General features: G+C 34.1%; 1 protein-coding gene across 1 annotated transcript; it reads right to left on the reverse strand.

Moving 5' to 3' along the window:
• Nucleotides 1–14,623: 14,623 nt before the first annotated feature.
• LOC120202059 lies at nucleotides 14,624–15,199 on the reverse strand. Its single transcript, XM_039202547.1, has one exon. The coding sequence runs from the start codon at nucleotides 15,197–15,199 to the stop codon at nucleotides 14,624–14,626; it is 576 nt and encodes a 191-aa protein (XP_039058478.1).
• Nucleotides 15,200–15,523: the final 324 nt, after the last annotated feature.

The raw sequence follows: 15,523 nt of genomic DNA on the forward strand, positions 1-15,523 counted from the left end.
GGGAAAAGAATTGCTTATCCTTTTTATGGCTTCTCGATTTTTGTTATTAATGTTAGCAAAAGGATTCAGATATCCATGCTCAAGGAAGCGTTTCAGGTTTATGGTGAGGTGCTGGATGTGTTCATTGCGTATAGGAATTGAAGAAGACTTTCGTCTGGTTCAACGTTCGCTTTTGTAAGGTTCAGAAGCATATCTGAAGCGAATAATGCTGTTAGTAGAGCGAATGGAAGGATGATAAATGGGTTTAAGATTAGAGTTTTCCATGATAAAATTCCTGGCAGCCAAAGGAAGAAGGAAGATGATGTCAGAAGTGTTCTGAAGGTTTGGAATCCAGCTTTCAGGGATGCTAGGTCGTTCAAAGAAGTGCTTCGCGGTGATCAGGTTGCTGCTGTTAAGGAACGTGAGATTTCCGATGGTCTTCAGGAAGGTTACTTTAGAGGATATAATATTGTCGTTCATGTTAATGTAGCCGAAGATAGGGGAGCCGTTTCTTCTATTAACTCTGAGTCTGCTTTCAAGAACATTTTTATCCCTAGTAAGGAGTTAATGTGGAGGGACTCTTGTTTGGTTGGCAAAATCAAAAACAGGTTCAATGATAATATTATTTGTTCAGCATTTAGAGTTGAAGGTCTGGATGTGAAGGTTAGCACCTGGCATGATCTGTTGGTGATTATCAAGTTTAGGAACGTATCAGATCGTCAGACATGCTGGTCAAAAAGACAAGATTGGATTCGAGTATGGTTTGACGAGCTGGAATTATTAGAAGGTTATGAGACAAGAGTCAAATCAAAAGTCTGGGTCTCTCTAAAGGACGTTCCCCTTTCCATCTGGAGTGCAAAGTTTTTCAATGATATTGGAAACTTGTGGGGGAGAGTTATCCGGATTGACAAATAAACCATTGATAGAGAAAGGTTTGACATTGCTAGATTGCTTTTGGAAGTTCAATATGAATCGTCCATCCCTGAAAAAATCTTCATTATTTTCAAAGGTCATTTTTATTCTATTAAAATTCTTACCGAAGTTCAAGAACAGGCTAGAGCTTTCATTGAAGGTAAGATAGTGGGAGTGGTGAGTGTAGTGTGGAAGAGGATGAAGGACAATACTCTCTTTCTTTTGAAGAAGAGCGTGCTAAAGTCGTCGGCTCCAAGGGAGGCTTGTATGGGCAGGAACATAAATCTGTGTTTAGTTAGAGGGATGATTATAATAACGGGTTGTTGGCATGTGACTTGGTCGAGGCAGTGTCCAACGTGGATGGTGTGGGAACCTCCGACAAAGTTTTTATTCTGCACGATGTGCCCATTATTTCGAAGAGTGGACCATTTGTTGATCATGCTCCTGATGAGAGCGTTGGACTTATAGCTTTTAATAGGGAACCTTATTTTATTAGGGAGACCTAATCAATTTCCAATTTCTCAAGGCTGTTAGAGGTCCCAATAGAAGTGATGTCTTCTCTACGAACGATAGATGATGTTATTATTGCTGAACATAGCGACAGTAGAAATGGGAATTCGATCAAGAGGAATAAAAAATCCCACAATTAGTGTAGAGAGATCATTCCAAAACCAATTTCATTTGGGGTGAATAGAACTAGTCTTAAAATTTTCTCTAGATTAACCAACGTGAATCAGAAAATACAGGGAGGTAAGGGTCGAGCCAAAAGGAAGAAGATTGTTAGCATCAGAGGGAATCTTAATGGGCTTACAATCGGGGGAGCATGGCGGTGGTAAGGAAAGCGCAACCATTGAAGCGGATGAGGCCCTAGCTGTTGCAGAAGCTTTGGGAGTGGAATTCGCAGGTCAGAGAGAGGTTGTGCTGAAGAGATTAGAAGAGAATGAGGAAATGGGTTAGTTCTATTCTGGTGTGCGTTTTTTATTCATGTTCTTGTGGGTTTACTCGCTTATGGTAGACAATATTTCAGTTTTATCATGGAATGTTCGTGGATTAAGAAGACCGAAAAAATTAGAGATGTTCAAAGGGTTATCAAATCGTGTAAGGTTAATCTAATTTTGTTTTAGGAGACTAAGATTGCCGAGTTGAGTGGGTTTATGCTAAGAAGATTATTAGGAAATTTCGCTAAGGAAGTTGTCTCTTCGCCTGCTAAGGGTGCTTCTGGAGGGCTGATCTCATTATGGGACAAGGCCTTGTTTGATGTTAGTCGCATATCTATTCATAGGAGAGTGGTAGCTCTAAAAGGGAGATTGGTTTCGATAAATAAGGAGATAGGGATTATCAACGTTTATGGGCCGAATGTGCAAGGGAAACAAAGAGAGTTTTTTGTGCTTCTGAAGTCGATTATCTCTAATTAGAGCATACCAGTGATTGTAGGGCGTGATTTTAATGCTGTTATGATGAAGTCTGAAATGATCATGACTTAGGATTACGAGTCTGCATAGAGGATTTTTGAGGAGTTCATCAACGCCTATGACCTAGTTGAGGTGCCTAATCAAGGTAGCTCGTTCACTTAGAGTAGGGGCGGTGGGAGTGTTGCAGCTAGCAGGCTTGATAGATTCTTGATATCTACTGAAATTTTCAGTACGTGGCCGCAGTTGGTTCAATGTCCTCTACCTAAAGGGCTATATGACCACAAGCCGATTGTTTTAAAGGAGAAGAGGTTAAGCAAGTTTATTAGACCGTTTAAATGGTTTAACTATTGGGCAGAAGACTCTATATTGGTTAAAAGAATCAACGATTTATGCGTGGTTAACTATGGTAATGGTATAAACAACTTGTTGGTGCTCGTGAAGAACGTGACCAAGATCATAGAGAGAGAATTTTGGGAGCTGAATCCAGATTCGACGGAAGAGATAGGTAAAAATATTGATTTGTTAGAAGAGAGATGATTGTCGGATCCTTGTGATTCTATGTTACAGGCGGAGATTTTCTCGTCGAAGGCTAGATTGTGGGATATTGTTAGGAAGGAAGAGCGTGACTGGTTGCAAAAATCTAGTCTTAGGTGGTTCAAAGAGGGTGACAGAAACACCAAATTTTTTTATCTCTCGACCATTTCTAGGGGTCGTAAAAATCAAATTTCAAAACTGAAATTTCAGAATACGTTGTTCAAAAATCAGTCCAGAATTCAACAGCTTTTATCAATTATTTTGCAGCTGGTTATAATAAGGTGAAGACAATTTCGTTGAAAAAAATTTGATATCCCTCTTAAGAGAATTAATGCTGCCACCAAATGATATATTGAGGATCCTTTTTCAAAGGAGGGGTTTGACTTGTCATTAAATCTTCCGACGGTTCAAGAGCGCCTAGTCCCGATGGCTTTAGCTTGGACTTTTTCAAGAAATTTTGGCAGCTGTTGAAAGGCGATGTTATGAAATTTTTGGAGGATTTTTATTGGGGCAGAGTGGTTGACATCTCTTTTAATAAATCTTTCATTGTGCTTATCCCTAAGAAAGCAAAGGTTGAGTAATTGTACAAGATTGTTGCTCGAGTCTTGGCGAAGAGGTTGGGTAGTTGTTTAGCTGATGTGATTGGAGAGAATCAGTTCGCGTTCACTGCGGGTAAGCAGATTGTCTATTGCAGTTTGATTGCCAATGAAGTCATTGATGGGTTATCAAAGAGCAAGAAAGAAGCTGTGCTGATCAAGGCAGATTTTAGTAAAGCGTATGATACGGTGGATTGGCAGTTTTTAAACATGATTCTCAAGAAAATGGGGTTCGGCAGAAGATGGAGAAATTGGATTCAATTATGTTTTCTACTCCTTCTATTGTTGTTCTTGTAAATGGTTGTCCATCAAAAATTTTCTCCATCAAGAGGGGCCTCAGACAAGGTTGTCCATTGTCGTCCCTACTTTTTAATATTGTTGGTGAGGCGCTTAGTGGTATGTTTAAGAAGACTGGTTGTTTGGGCTTTTGTCGTGGAGTGGCTGTTGGGTCCGGAGGTTTTTCCTTATCTCATATACAATTTGCTGATGATTTGCTTATTTTTTTTAACCTAATCCGTCGTCAATTACAAATTTCTATCGCTTGCTAAATTTTTTTGAAGTGGCTGCTGGTTTGAATCTGAACTTGAGTAAAACTAAGCTATTTGGTATTAACTTGGAAGGTGGTATAGTAAAGAGGTGGGCAGATCTGATTCATTGTGGTTGGGCAGAGCTTTCGTCGTCGTACTTGGGCCTGCCGTTAGGATAGCTTAAGAATTCTAAGTCTCCCTGGCAACCCATTTTGGATAAAGTTAAAAGTCGGCTCCAAAGTTGGAAAGGTAAATTTCTTTCATTTGGTGGGAGGTTAACTCTCATTAAATCTGTTTCTAGTTAATTTTCATGTTTATTACATGTCTATTTTCATTATGCCCAAGTCAATTATTGATAAGATTAATAGATTCATAGCGAATTTCGTTTGGAATGCTAAGTCTGATAGGAGTATTCATTGGATTAAGTGGGATAGCATTTGCAAACCGAAATCTCATGGGGGGCTGAGTATATTTGATGTTCAAATCAGGAACCAATAATTTCTTAATAAATGGATTTGGAGGTTTAGTGTCGAAAGTGATAGTTTATGGAGGAAAGTTGTGTTTGCTAAGTATAATTACGATATGGATGCTACCATTACATCAGCTGTTAATGCTAGAAATTCTTCATGGGTGTGGCGCAATATAGTGAATTCGACTGGGTCTTTGGAGTTTGTTTTTCTTGCTGATTTGAGGTGTATTATGGGTAATGGGAATAATATTGATTTCTGGTCGGATTGTTGGATAGAATTCACTTCTCTTAAAACTTCTTCCGAGAATTTTTAGTTTAGTGGTTGTTAACTATGGTAAGATAAAGGATTTCGGATGTTGGGTTCAAGGTAGTTGGGAATGAGGATTGTCTTTAGGAGATCTTTATTCGAATGGGAAATTCCATTATGGAATGAATTCAGGCAGGTTTTTGATAGAGCAGTTAGTGATGTTCAAGGTCCTGATAGAGTTATCTGGACTGGGGCGCAGGATGGGATTTATAATTTAAAAGATTTCTGTTTAAAAGCGGCTACTGTAGGTATTGTGGTGACCCAATTTGGAGGCTGGTCTGGTTTAAATTTGTTCCACCTAAAGTGTCCGCTTTTGTGTGGAAAGTAGTGCACCTTAGAATGACAGTTATGATCGAGCTAATTAAAAGAGGGGTCAATTGCAGTGACCAGATTTGCCGCTTGTTTTGTAAAAAAGAGATGTAAGATATCAACCATGTCCTTTGTCATTATGCTATAGCATGGAAAGTTTGGCATCGTTAGTGTAGTGTGTGGAGTATCAGCTTAGTGACTCCCAAGAATGTTAGTCCATTATTAGAAGTCTGGTTTGCTCAGAGTATTAAGAGGAGAGTGCGGGTGCATAGGATTTTTTTGGATTGATTTGAACCATTTGGCTATGTAGGAACAAAACCAGATTCAATGGCTTATCCTTTTCGGCAGAACGAATTTTCTATAAAGCTTTGCTCCAAATTGATTTTGTTCAGTGGTGAATGATTTTGTTCGGAATCTAGAAGCTATTTGTCGTGGTGTATTCCGATGATAATTCATTGGGACGTGCTATAGGGTTTGTTGGTGTCATCATTCCTGGTGTGTTTTGCTTGCTGGCCATTATGAGTTCCGCTTGTCCAAGTCTTGTTCGTAAGCCTCGTTTTTTAAGGTGTTTGGATTCTACTGAAAATATTCATTTGTCTTTGTTACAATTATCATTGTTTCTCAAATTCGTTTGCTCTGTGGGGGCGCTATAGCATAGATGATTTCGTCATTTCATTTTCTGGGTCTGCAATCTGTTTCCCAGTAAACTTGGTTGTTCCTTTGCTGTTCAAATCTTTTTCTTATCCTGGTTTCTCTGGGTTGCTCCAACTGCTGTTCAGATGCTTTGTTGCTCACTGTCTTCCTTTTTTCAAGCCTCAAGTATGTTCCTTCCAAGGCTTTTTTCCCTCTTCGTGGAACTTGTTTCATTGAAGGTGCCGCTCGGTATGGCTTAGTGGTGGTGGATCTCTGGTTTTTCAGCGTTAGTTTTTCGATCAATTTAATTATTTGCTAAGGCTGCAACAAGTACTGTTCTTGGTTTGGATGTGTGTCATTTATTCTGTATTCCTCCAGGGGTGGTGTGTTGCTTTAAGCTTTATTTGGTTTGTGTTACCTTAGTAGCGTGATTGGTTTCTTGTTTCGTTGTATATGGACGATTGTTTATTCCTTCCACCCTAAGGGCGTTCTTTTTCCTCCATTTAAGTGTAGAGAGATTTTTTAACGAGGTCCTTGAAGTGGTAATTTGTGTTATCTTCAATACAAAGTATCATCTTTTAAAAAAAATTCAGATTAAGTCAATTACAATTCAGATTGTTGATTTTTATGATTAAATTAGATCAAATTAAGTTTGAATTCAAATTATTCGAGTCAAATTTTAAGGTTTGAGTTAAAATTGAAATATCTAAATTAAACTAATTAAAACATAGTATTAATTATATCAAGATATTTAAATACAAAAAATACATGTTAAATTAAATATAATATTAGGACGAAAATCATAATTCAACACACAACAATTTGATTTTATTTAAAAGGAGGAAATGGAATAATCATTTATTGAGCAAGAATAATTATTTAGAAAATATAACGCGTGATTTGGGGGCTTTGATTGGACTAAATATCTTCCACGAATCTGTAAATCAATGAATTCAAGCAGCGGATGTGTCCCATATGCTGCAACTTGATCATTAATTTATTTGAAATTTCATTTAATTATAAGAAAAAAAATGTAAAAAACCTCAAAATTTTGAAAAGAAATTACAACGAAATCAAATGAAATTCTCATTAATATCTAAATAATAAATCTCAACTATTATTTTTTTTTAAAATAACGTGAGGTGATTATACAATACGATATATTTAAAACTTTTTTTAATTAATTGATTAATAAGTTAGAGTTTGACTCAAATTTAAAGTGACAAAAATTAATTAATATATAAATATTGAGAAATTAAGAAACTCAGTTTGATTAAAAGTAGAAAACTTTATTAAAGTAGATTTATACTGTATTTAGTTTTCCTTTGTAATCAAATATCTATTCTTATAAATAGATACTAGGCATCAGGGTTAGAAATCAAAATTTTTTTCCTCCAAAATCCTCTTGTATTTCTTCCTTCATATTAGTGAAATTCTTCTCTTTTGCCCGTGGTTTTTTCCTTTTGGATTTTCTACGTAAATCCTGGTGTTCTTTGTTTTTCCTTTTCGGTCTTGTTTATTTGTATGCTGATAATCATCATTCCGATATTATAACAAATTTGTATCAGATCTTCGGGTCCAAGATTATGGCAACAATGAAGTATGATATTCCATTGTTGGATCGAAACACCAGGTTCTCGCTATGATAGGTGAAGATTCGATATTTTCTTGCACAATTAGATCTCGATGATGCAACAGAAAGATTTGATGAGAAGCATGTAACACAATGGATGAATGAGGAAAAACATAAGGATCGTAAAGCTCTTTTCCATGTTCGTTTACACTTATAAAATCAAATTTTACAGGATGTGTTGAAAGAAAAAGCAAATGCATCTTTGTGGGCGAAATTGGAGCAACTTTGCATTCAGAAATCATTGACCAACAAGTTGCACCTAAAGCAACATCTTTATTCGCTCAAGTTGGCGGAAGGTTCGTCTCTTGAAGAGCACCTGACCGTATTCAAGGAAACTGTCTCTGATCTAGAGACTTTAGAAGTGAAGTATGATCAAGAAGACTTAGGACTGATCCTCCTATGTTCACTGCCTCCTTCATACTTATCTTTATGAGATACAATCTTGTACAGTTACGAAACACTCACTCTTGAAGAAGTTTGCAATGGTCTGCACTCATTTGACAAGATAAAATATCTTGTATCTAGTTTCGAGCCTCAGGCAGATGGTCTCGTAATGCATGAATCGACTAGCTCAGACAATGGGAGAAAAGGAGAGCATTCTTCTGATAATATTGGAAGGGGTAGATCAAAACCTTCCAACTAAGGTAAAACTTGTCACTATTGTAAAAAGAAAGATCATGTTAAGTCAGAGTGTTACAAGTTGCAAAATAAAATCAAAAGAAAAGTTGAAGAGCATAACTTTGGAAAATCTGATGAGGTCGGTATAATAGAGGAGTATGATGACAAAGAATTGCTAGTTGCGGCTGACAACAACTTTATAACAAGTGATGAATGTATACTTGACTCTGGTAGTAGTTTTCATATGAATCCTAATCGTGACTGGTTTGCGACGTATGAAGTTGTTTCTACAGGTGATGTATTTTTAGGAAATAATGTCCCTTGTAAAGTTGCATGTATTGGCAATCAAAATTAAGATGTTCGATGAGATTGTTCAAACACTTGATAATGTGAGACATGTTCCAGATTTGAGTAGAAATCTAATTTCGTTAGGTACTCTAGATTCAAAAGGGTACAAATTCTCCAGTGAAGGTAGATCCATGAAAATTTGCTAGGACTCTCTTGTTGTGTTGAAAGGGCAGAGAAAGACTACCAAGTTTTATGTTCTACAGGGTTCAACAGTTTTAGATAATGCAATTGGTGTTTCATCCACTATGTCAAATAACGTTGTTGAACAAAATAAATGTGGTCAGAACGGTTATGTGAAGCAGAAAAGAGTTCAATTTCGTGAACATAATGAATTTGAAGATATAACTATCATTGATGACCGGAATCGTGCTGTGCATGATATTGCTCGTGGTGAAACATTTGTGAGCAAAGTTGGCACTATGATAACCATGTCGATGTGAAGACTAAATCCAAGCCTAGAAAAAGCTTGGATTCTGTCGTTGTTCATTACTGAAGATTACCCCTTTGAGGGGTGTTGTGGAAGAGGTGGAGAACTTGTTCGTTGAAGTGAATAATTATTTTTATTGAGTTTGGGTGTCACATTGAATTTAAGTGTTTTGTCTTGAAACATTTGTACTCTCAGAATTCGTGTCTAGGTGGAGATTTGTTAGTGTTTGACTCGAATTCAAAGTGCACAAATTAATTAATATATAAATATTGGGAGAGTAGAAAACCTAGTTTGATTAAAATTAATTTTTTTTATTAAAGTAGTTTTCTACTTTGTTTAGTTTTCCTTTGTAATCAATATCTATCTCTATAAATACTAAGGGTGAGGGTTAGAAATCAAGTTTTTCTTTCACCAAAATCCTCATGTATTTTCTTCCTTCATATTAGTGAAATTCGTCTCATCTGCCCGTGGTTTTTCCTTATTTGGTTTTTCACGTAAATCTTGATGTTCTTTGTTTTTCCTTTTCAATTGTGTTTATTTGTTTGTCGATAATCATTGTTCCGATATTATAACAACGTACATATATTTTATAAATGTAACTGCTTGAATCAAGAACCTCTAAAAAATAATATTTTTTAATAACGAAACTACTTAATAAATTTGAGTCAAATCTATTAATATATATAGCGGCGTCATCATATTCACATCCAAAAGCCACTTTTGTCTCTCCTTTCGTATTTTCCATAGGTGAGGTCATTTTCGACACATACCTATTCCGTATAACAATGAGTTAGAATAGAGAATGCTTTATATCCAACATTATTTCTCTTATTAAGAAGGGAAAACTATTTTATATGGGAATTAATGCCAAAAATTCGTTCGTTAGAGTTACATACTTTGAGGACCCTCACCCAAAGCACTGAAAAAATAATGTAAAATGATGGTGAAATGTTAGATTTTTTTGCCCTCTCTATTTCTAAGGTTTTGTTTTGATTAATCCAAACCGACTCGGATTGCACACTTTGCTGTGGTGGGTGAGTCTCCCAATGAAAATTTTCTACATACACAAAAACTTGAACTCAAAACTTGTGATGTTTGATTTTTAGTTTTGGTAATCAGTATAATTTTGACAACTTACATAAAATTATATTATAACGATGCGAAGTTGGACAAATATGAAAATGATGAGCCAGCTGCAGATAAGCAACAACCGTTTACTAAATGTTATTGTCATAATGTCTCCCCTAACAACCCAACCACGAACGAGTGCCAGTTAGACTTAAAAAAATAATTTGAGAAAGGATGGTGAAATTTAGGTTTTAAAACAACTTGATTTTTGGAGTTGTCATCAATCTTTGGGTTAAATAGGTTGAATACCTAAAAATATATTTTTAATGAATTTTAAAAAAACATTAAAAGACAAAAATGGTATGCAATTTACCAAAGATTTATTTCAAAAGTTTAAGAGTCGATTATGCATGGGGAAGTAAAAACACCCCACAACGCTCAAACTTGGTACCCAAACAATTAAATGTTGTCTAAACACTAGAATTGCAAACTAGAATATATATTTAAATTGTGATTGTTGTCGTTAATTCGAATTTATTTTGAAACGAGTGAATTTCATTAAAATGATTTTGATTGGGAAAGAAAAATTGATTCACACAAATTTGTTCAAAAGGATGTCCTTTTGATTCAAGAAAATTAATAAAGATTGCCATCTTTTGGAGTTAGGATACTAACTTGTCAATTCTCCCAAACCAAAACAAATTTGTCTTAGAAATTATTAAAATTAAAAATATGATGATAAATAATAAATGCAATGAGTGCAAAAATATACTTTATGAATAATTAATATCCAACATAAAAAACTATTTATTTACTCCAAAAGATTATTATTATTTTTAAAAGAGAAATTACATAATTTTGTAAGAACAATCTTTGAAAACGCTTTTTTCTTGTAATTGAGAGATTTTTTCATTGTTTCCTCTCATGAAATAGTGTTTCTTTAATTTTATTGATAATACATTTAATTTTTAAAAAATATAGTATCACAATAGTTTTGAAGAAAATGCTCGGATAAAAGAATGTTTTTTTGTACGAACAATCCTTAGAAATGCACTTTCTTTATAGTTAGAAGATTTTTTCATGGATTCCCTTAAAAAATGACCTTACATTTTTTTAAATGAAAATAAATAAATAAAGTAAAAAAGAACAAAATAAAATGAAATAATAATAATGCTTAAAATAAAATAAGATAATAAAATAAACATGATAAAGTAAAAGTAATTGAATATAAAATGACTTTTGTGCAATAAATCATCGAATACGTGATTCTCTTATAGTTGAGAGATGTCTTCATAGAATTTCCTCACAACAAAATTTATCTTTCGTATATGGGCCTTTGTATCTGGGCTTAGGGTTAGCCAAGAGAGTTAAGTATGTGGGCCTTTGTATCTGGGCTTAAGGTTTGGGTTGGATTGTAATTTGGGGCTTAATATATATATATATATATGTATATTTAATATTTTTTATATTAATAATATAATTAGTAATAACAAATAATAGTAGTAATAATAATACTAATATTAAATGATAATAATAGGTAACAATAATAGTAATAGTAATATAATAATATATAATAATAATATATAATAATTACAATAGTTAATAATAATCATAGTAGTACGTAAGTAAAAATAAATATAATCATAATAACACTTAATATAACATTAATAACAATAGGAGTAGTATAGTAATACTAATACACGTTAATAGTGAGTAATAATAATAGTATAGTAATAATATTTAATATAGCCTTAACAACAATAACAACAACAATAATAATATAATATAATATAATATAATAACAGTAGTATAATATAATAATATAACACTAATAATACTAATAGTATATTAATAATAATATAATAGTGGGATAATAACAATAGTACTTAATAATAATAATACTTAATATGGTAATAACAATAATAGTATAACAATAATACTAATATAATAGAAATAATAGTACTAATATTAAGTAATAATATTATTTAAACAAGGTCGGGTAAAAATGGTGATTACAACTGTCCCTTTTTGCATGTTGCTATGAAACAGGAATAGAGCAAAGACTTGAAGCACCTGCTTTTTTTCGACTACACAGCCATAGGGTTTGGAGCTCCAAATTCTTCTCATTATGAACTTTTCACTCTTTTTTGGATGAGTTATTCTCATTATGAACTTTTACAGAATGCTGACTCACATCCTTCTGTGATGAATCTGAAAGGAAACAAACAAGTTCTTCTCATTATGAACTTTTTCTCATCAGGGCAAGTTCTTCTCATTATGAACTATTCCAGAAATGTTGATTCACCTCTTTCTACGATGAGTTTGAATGGAATAAGTTTTCTCATTATGAACCTTCTTCTTTGGGACTAGTTCTTCTCATTATGAATTATTCTAAAAATATTGGTCCACCTCATTCTTCGATGGATTCGAAAGGAATAAGTTCTTCTCATTATGAACTTTCTGATTTGGGGCGAGTTCTTCTCATTATGAACTATTTTGGAAATGTCGGTCCACCTCCTTCTGCAATGGATTTGAAAGGAATAAGTTCTTCTCATTATGAACTTTTTCCTTAGGGGCGATTTCTTCTCATTATGAACTCTTTAGGAAATGTCAGTCTACCTCCTTGTGCGATGAATTTAAAAGGAATAAGTTCTTCTTATTATGAACTTTCTTCTTTGGGGTGAGTTCTTCTCATTATGAAATCTTCTGGAAATGTCGATCCACCTCATTCGACGATGGATTTGAAAGGAATAAGTTCTTCTCATTATGAACTTTTTTCTTTGGGGTGAGTTTTTATCATTATGAACTCGGTCCACCTCCTTCTGCGATGGATCAAAGTCATTATTGACTCTCTCTGAATTCCTATCGAAATATTCAAATCATTTTAATGAATATGAATGGGAAATCATGCTCTTATTTGTGGATGCCTACTGATGTATGCATGATGTCATTTTAATATTGTGTGTTCTGCTGTCTTGCAAATCCTCATTTCGAATGCTTCATTTGGCCTTTCGACTTTGCTTCATATCTTGCTCGGACTATTATCTGTAGGTTCTTGCTTCTCTTATTCTTGGACGACCTCTTTTTCTGCTTCTTTTGAAATATTTATCTTCGGGTAAATAAATTCTTGACAAGGCCCTGTCTTGGCGCACCATGAAATGTCAACATTTTCATCGTGTTTCTCGTGGTTTTAGCTCACATGCATTTTCCTTAGTCATGCTTTACCATACATTCTTTGACTATGAAAACGAGTGTGAAGATCTTGGCTTACTTTGGACTCCCTGCACTAGAAATATTAGTTCAAAGTAATACTAAGAAATCTTTTGTTTTTTAATGTTATGTCAATTTACTTATAAGATGCTTATATATATATATATATATATATATATATATATAAAATGAATATAATTGGGGTTTGAAATAATAAACTTGGAATTTACTGACATAAATTTGAATTTACAAAGTTATGAAAATAATAAAAATGATGGAAATTTAGAAATAAAAGTCAGATTCCCTTACGGATCACTAGCATGATTGTTTCTGAACCAATCCACTTGATAAAACTTGGAGCACTGAGTTGAACTTCTGTCTGAAGGATTTCAAGTGTTTCCATAATGTTGGTAGACATGAAGCTCCTCTCAAAATTTCAGGCTCTCGATAGGATTTAACTGTCATGTGCCTAATATCAAATTGCATTTGAGCTGCCTTTTCAGGTTTTCAACCTAAATCTTTCATTTGGTTTCAAGATGCTCTTTGTGGATTTTCATCTTGAACCCTTTTTTCGTTTTTCATCTCTCATTTTCATTTTTTCTTCTTTTTATTTTTACTCAATTATAGTACTTATTTACAGAGTTTGAGTTTATCGGATTTCTCAGTTCTTTCCATTCATCTCTACCAAGATCAACACTCCTTCTAAGAAGGTTTTTTTGACAACATATGGCCCTTTCCAATTAGGTATCTATTTTCCACAAAAATCTTTATGAATAGGCAAAATAATTTTAAGCACTAGATCACCCTCTCAAAATTCTCTTAGATGAACCTTCTTGTCATGAGCTCGCATAATCTATTGCTAACACATCTGGCTATGGAAAATATCTTTTAGCCTCTTTTTTTCAATGAGATTCAACCGGTCAAATTGAGATTGAACCCATTTAGCTTCATCAACTTTCAGTTTTTTCAAAATTCGAAGCGACGAGATTTCGACTTCTACTAGTAAGATTGCCTTCATCCCGTAGACTAAAGAGAATGAAATTGCCCCTGTCGAAATTTGCAATGTAGTTTGATATGCATACAAAGTAAAAAGTAATTTTTCATGCCAATCCCTGTAAGTATAAATGGTTTTTGTAATAATCCTTTTAATTTTTTTATTTGTTGCTTTTACTGCCCTATTCATTATCGAACGACATGTCACTGAATTTGAATGCTTTATCTTGAACTAAGCGCAAACCTTTGCCATAATTTTGTTATTCATATTGATGGCATTATCTGAGATGATTCTTTCTAACAACCCATACCAATCAATTATCTATTTCTTTATAAACTTGCAAAATGTAGACCTCGTGATATTGGCATATGAAGCAACTTCAACCCACTTAGTAAAGTAATCAATTGCCATAAATATGAAACAATGTCCATTTGAAGCATTCAGTGTAACTGCCCTGATGACATCCATGCCCCATATAGAGAACGACCATGGTACGATCATCACATACAAAAGTAAGAGAGGGTATGAATCTTATCCGCATATATTTGACATTTGTAACATCTTCTTACATAATCAATACAGTCTGAATGCATGGAGGCACAATAGTGTTCATATCTCATGATCTTTCTGGCCATAGAGAGTCATTTTCATGTGTTCCACATATCCCTTTTCACCTCTTCAAGTATACTTCTTGCTTCTCGAGCATTCACACATCTTATCAAAACCTGATCACTTCCCTTTCTGTACAAAATTTTCCCATCAAGGACATATCCAACAACCATTCTTCTTATTGTTCTCTTATCAATCTTAGACGCTTGCTGCGAGTAAGTTTGATGCTTGATGTACTGTAGGATGTCATAGTACCATAGGTGACCATCATCCTCTTCTTCTACACTATAACATTGTGCGAGAGTTTCATATACTTGCATTTTAATTGGAATCATGTTAGCTCTCTTATTTACTTGAAAGATTGTAGCCAATATGACCAAAACATCTGCCATCTGATTATATTCTCGAGGGAGAAAAGTGAAAGTGATCTCTTCAAACTCTTTTACCAATTCAAGGATCAATTTTCTATATTCAACTAACTTTGGGTCCTTTGTCTCCCATTCCCCTCGCAATTGATACACGACTAACGAGGAATCTTCATATACTTTGAGCACTTTAACTTTTCTTTCTATGGCCACTCTTAACCCCATAGCACAAGCCTCATATTCTTCCATATTATTGGTGCAAAAGAACTTCAATCTACTTGTAAAATGATAGTTGACATTTTCTGAAGAAATCAACATTGCCCCAATTCTTCATCCCAAAGCATTGGATGCCCCATCAAAATAAAGATTCCAAGATTTATCATCTGAAACTACTTGTCATTGGTTGTGATGCACATTAGATCCTCATTTGGAAAATTAAAGTTTAGGGACTCATAATCGCTTGAGGCACGACTTGCAAGGAAATCTACTATGACACTTTATTTGATTGCTTTTTGACTTACATATACGATGTCAAATTCTGATAACAACATCTGCTATCTAGCTAATCTACTG

Source organism: Hibiscus syriacus, unplaced genomic scaffold (genome assembly GCF_006381635.1).
Source record: "Hibiscus syriacus cultivar Baekdansim isolate YM2019G1 unplaced genomic scaffold, ASM638163v2 tig00008146_pilon, whole genome shotgun sequence".
NCBI lineage: Eukaryota > Viridiplantae > Streptophyta > Magnoliopsida > Malvales > Malvaceae > Hibiscus > Hibiscus syriacus.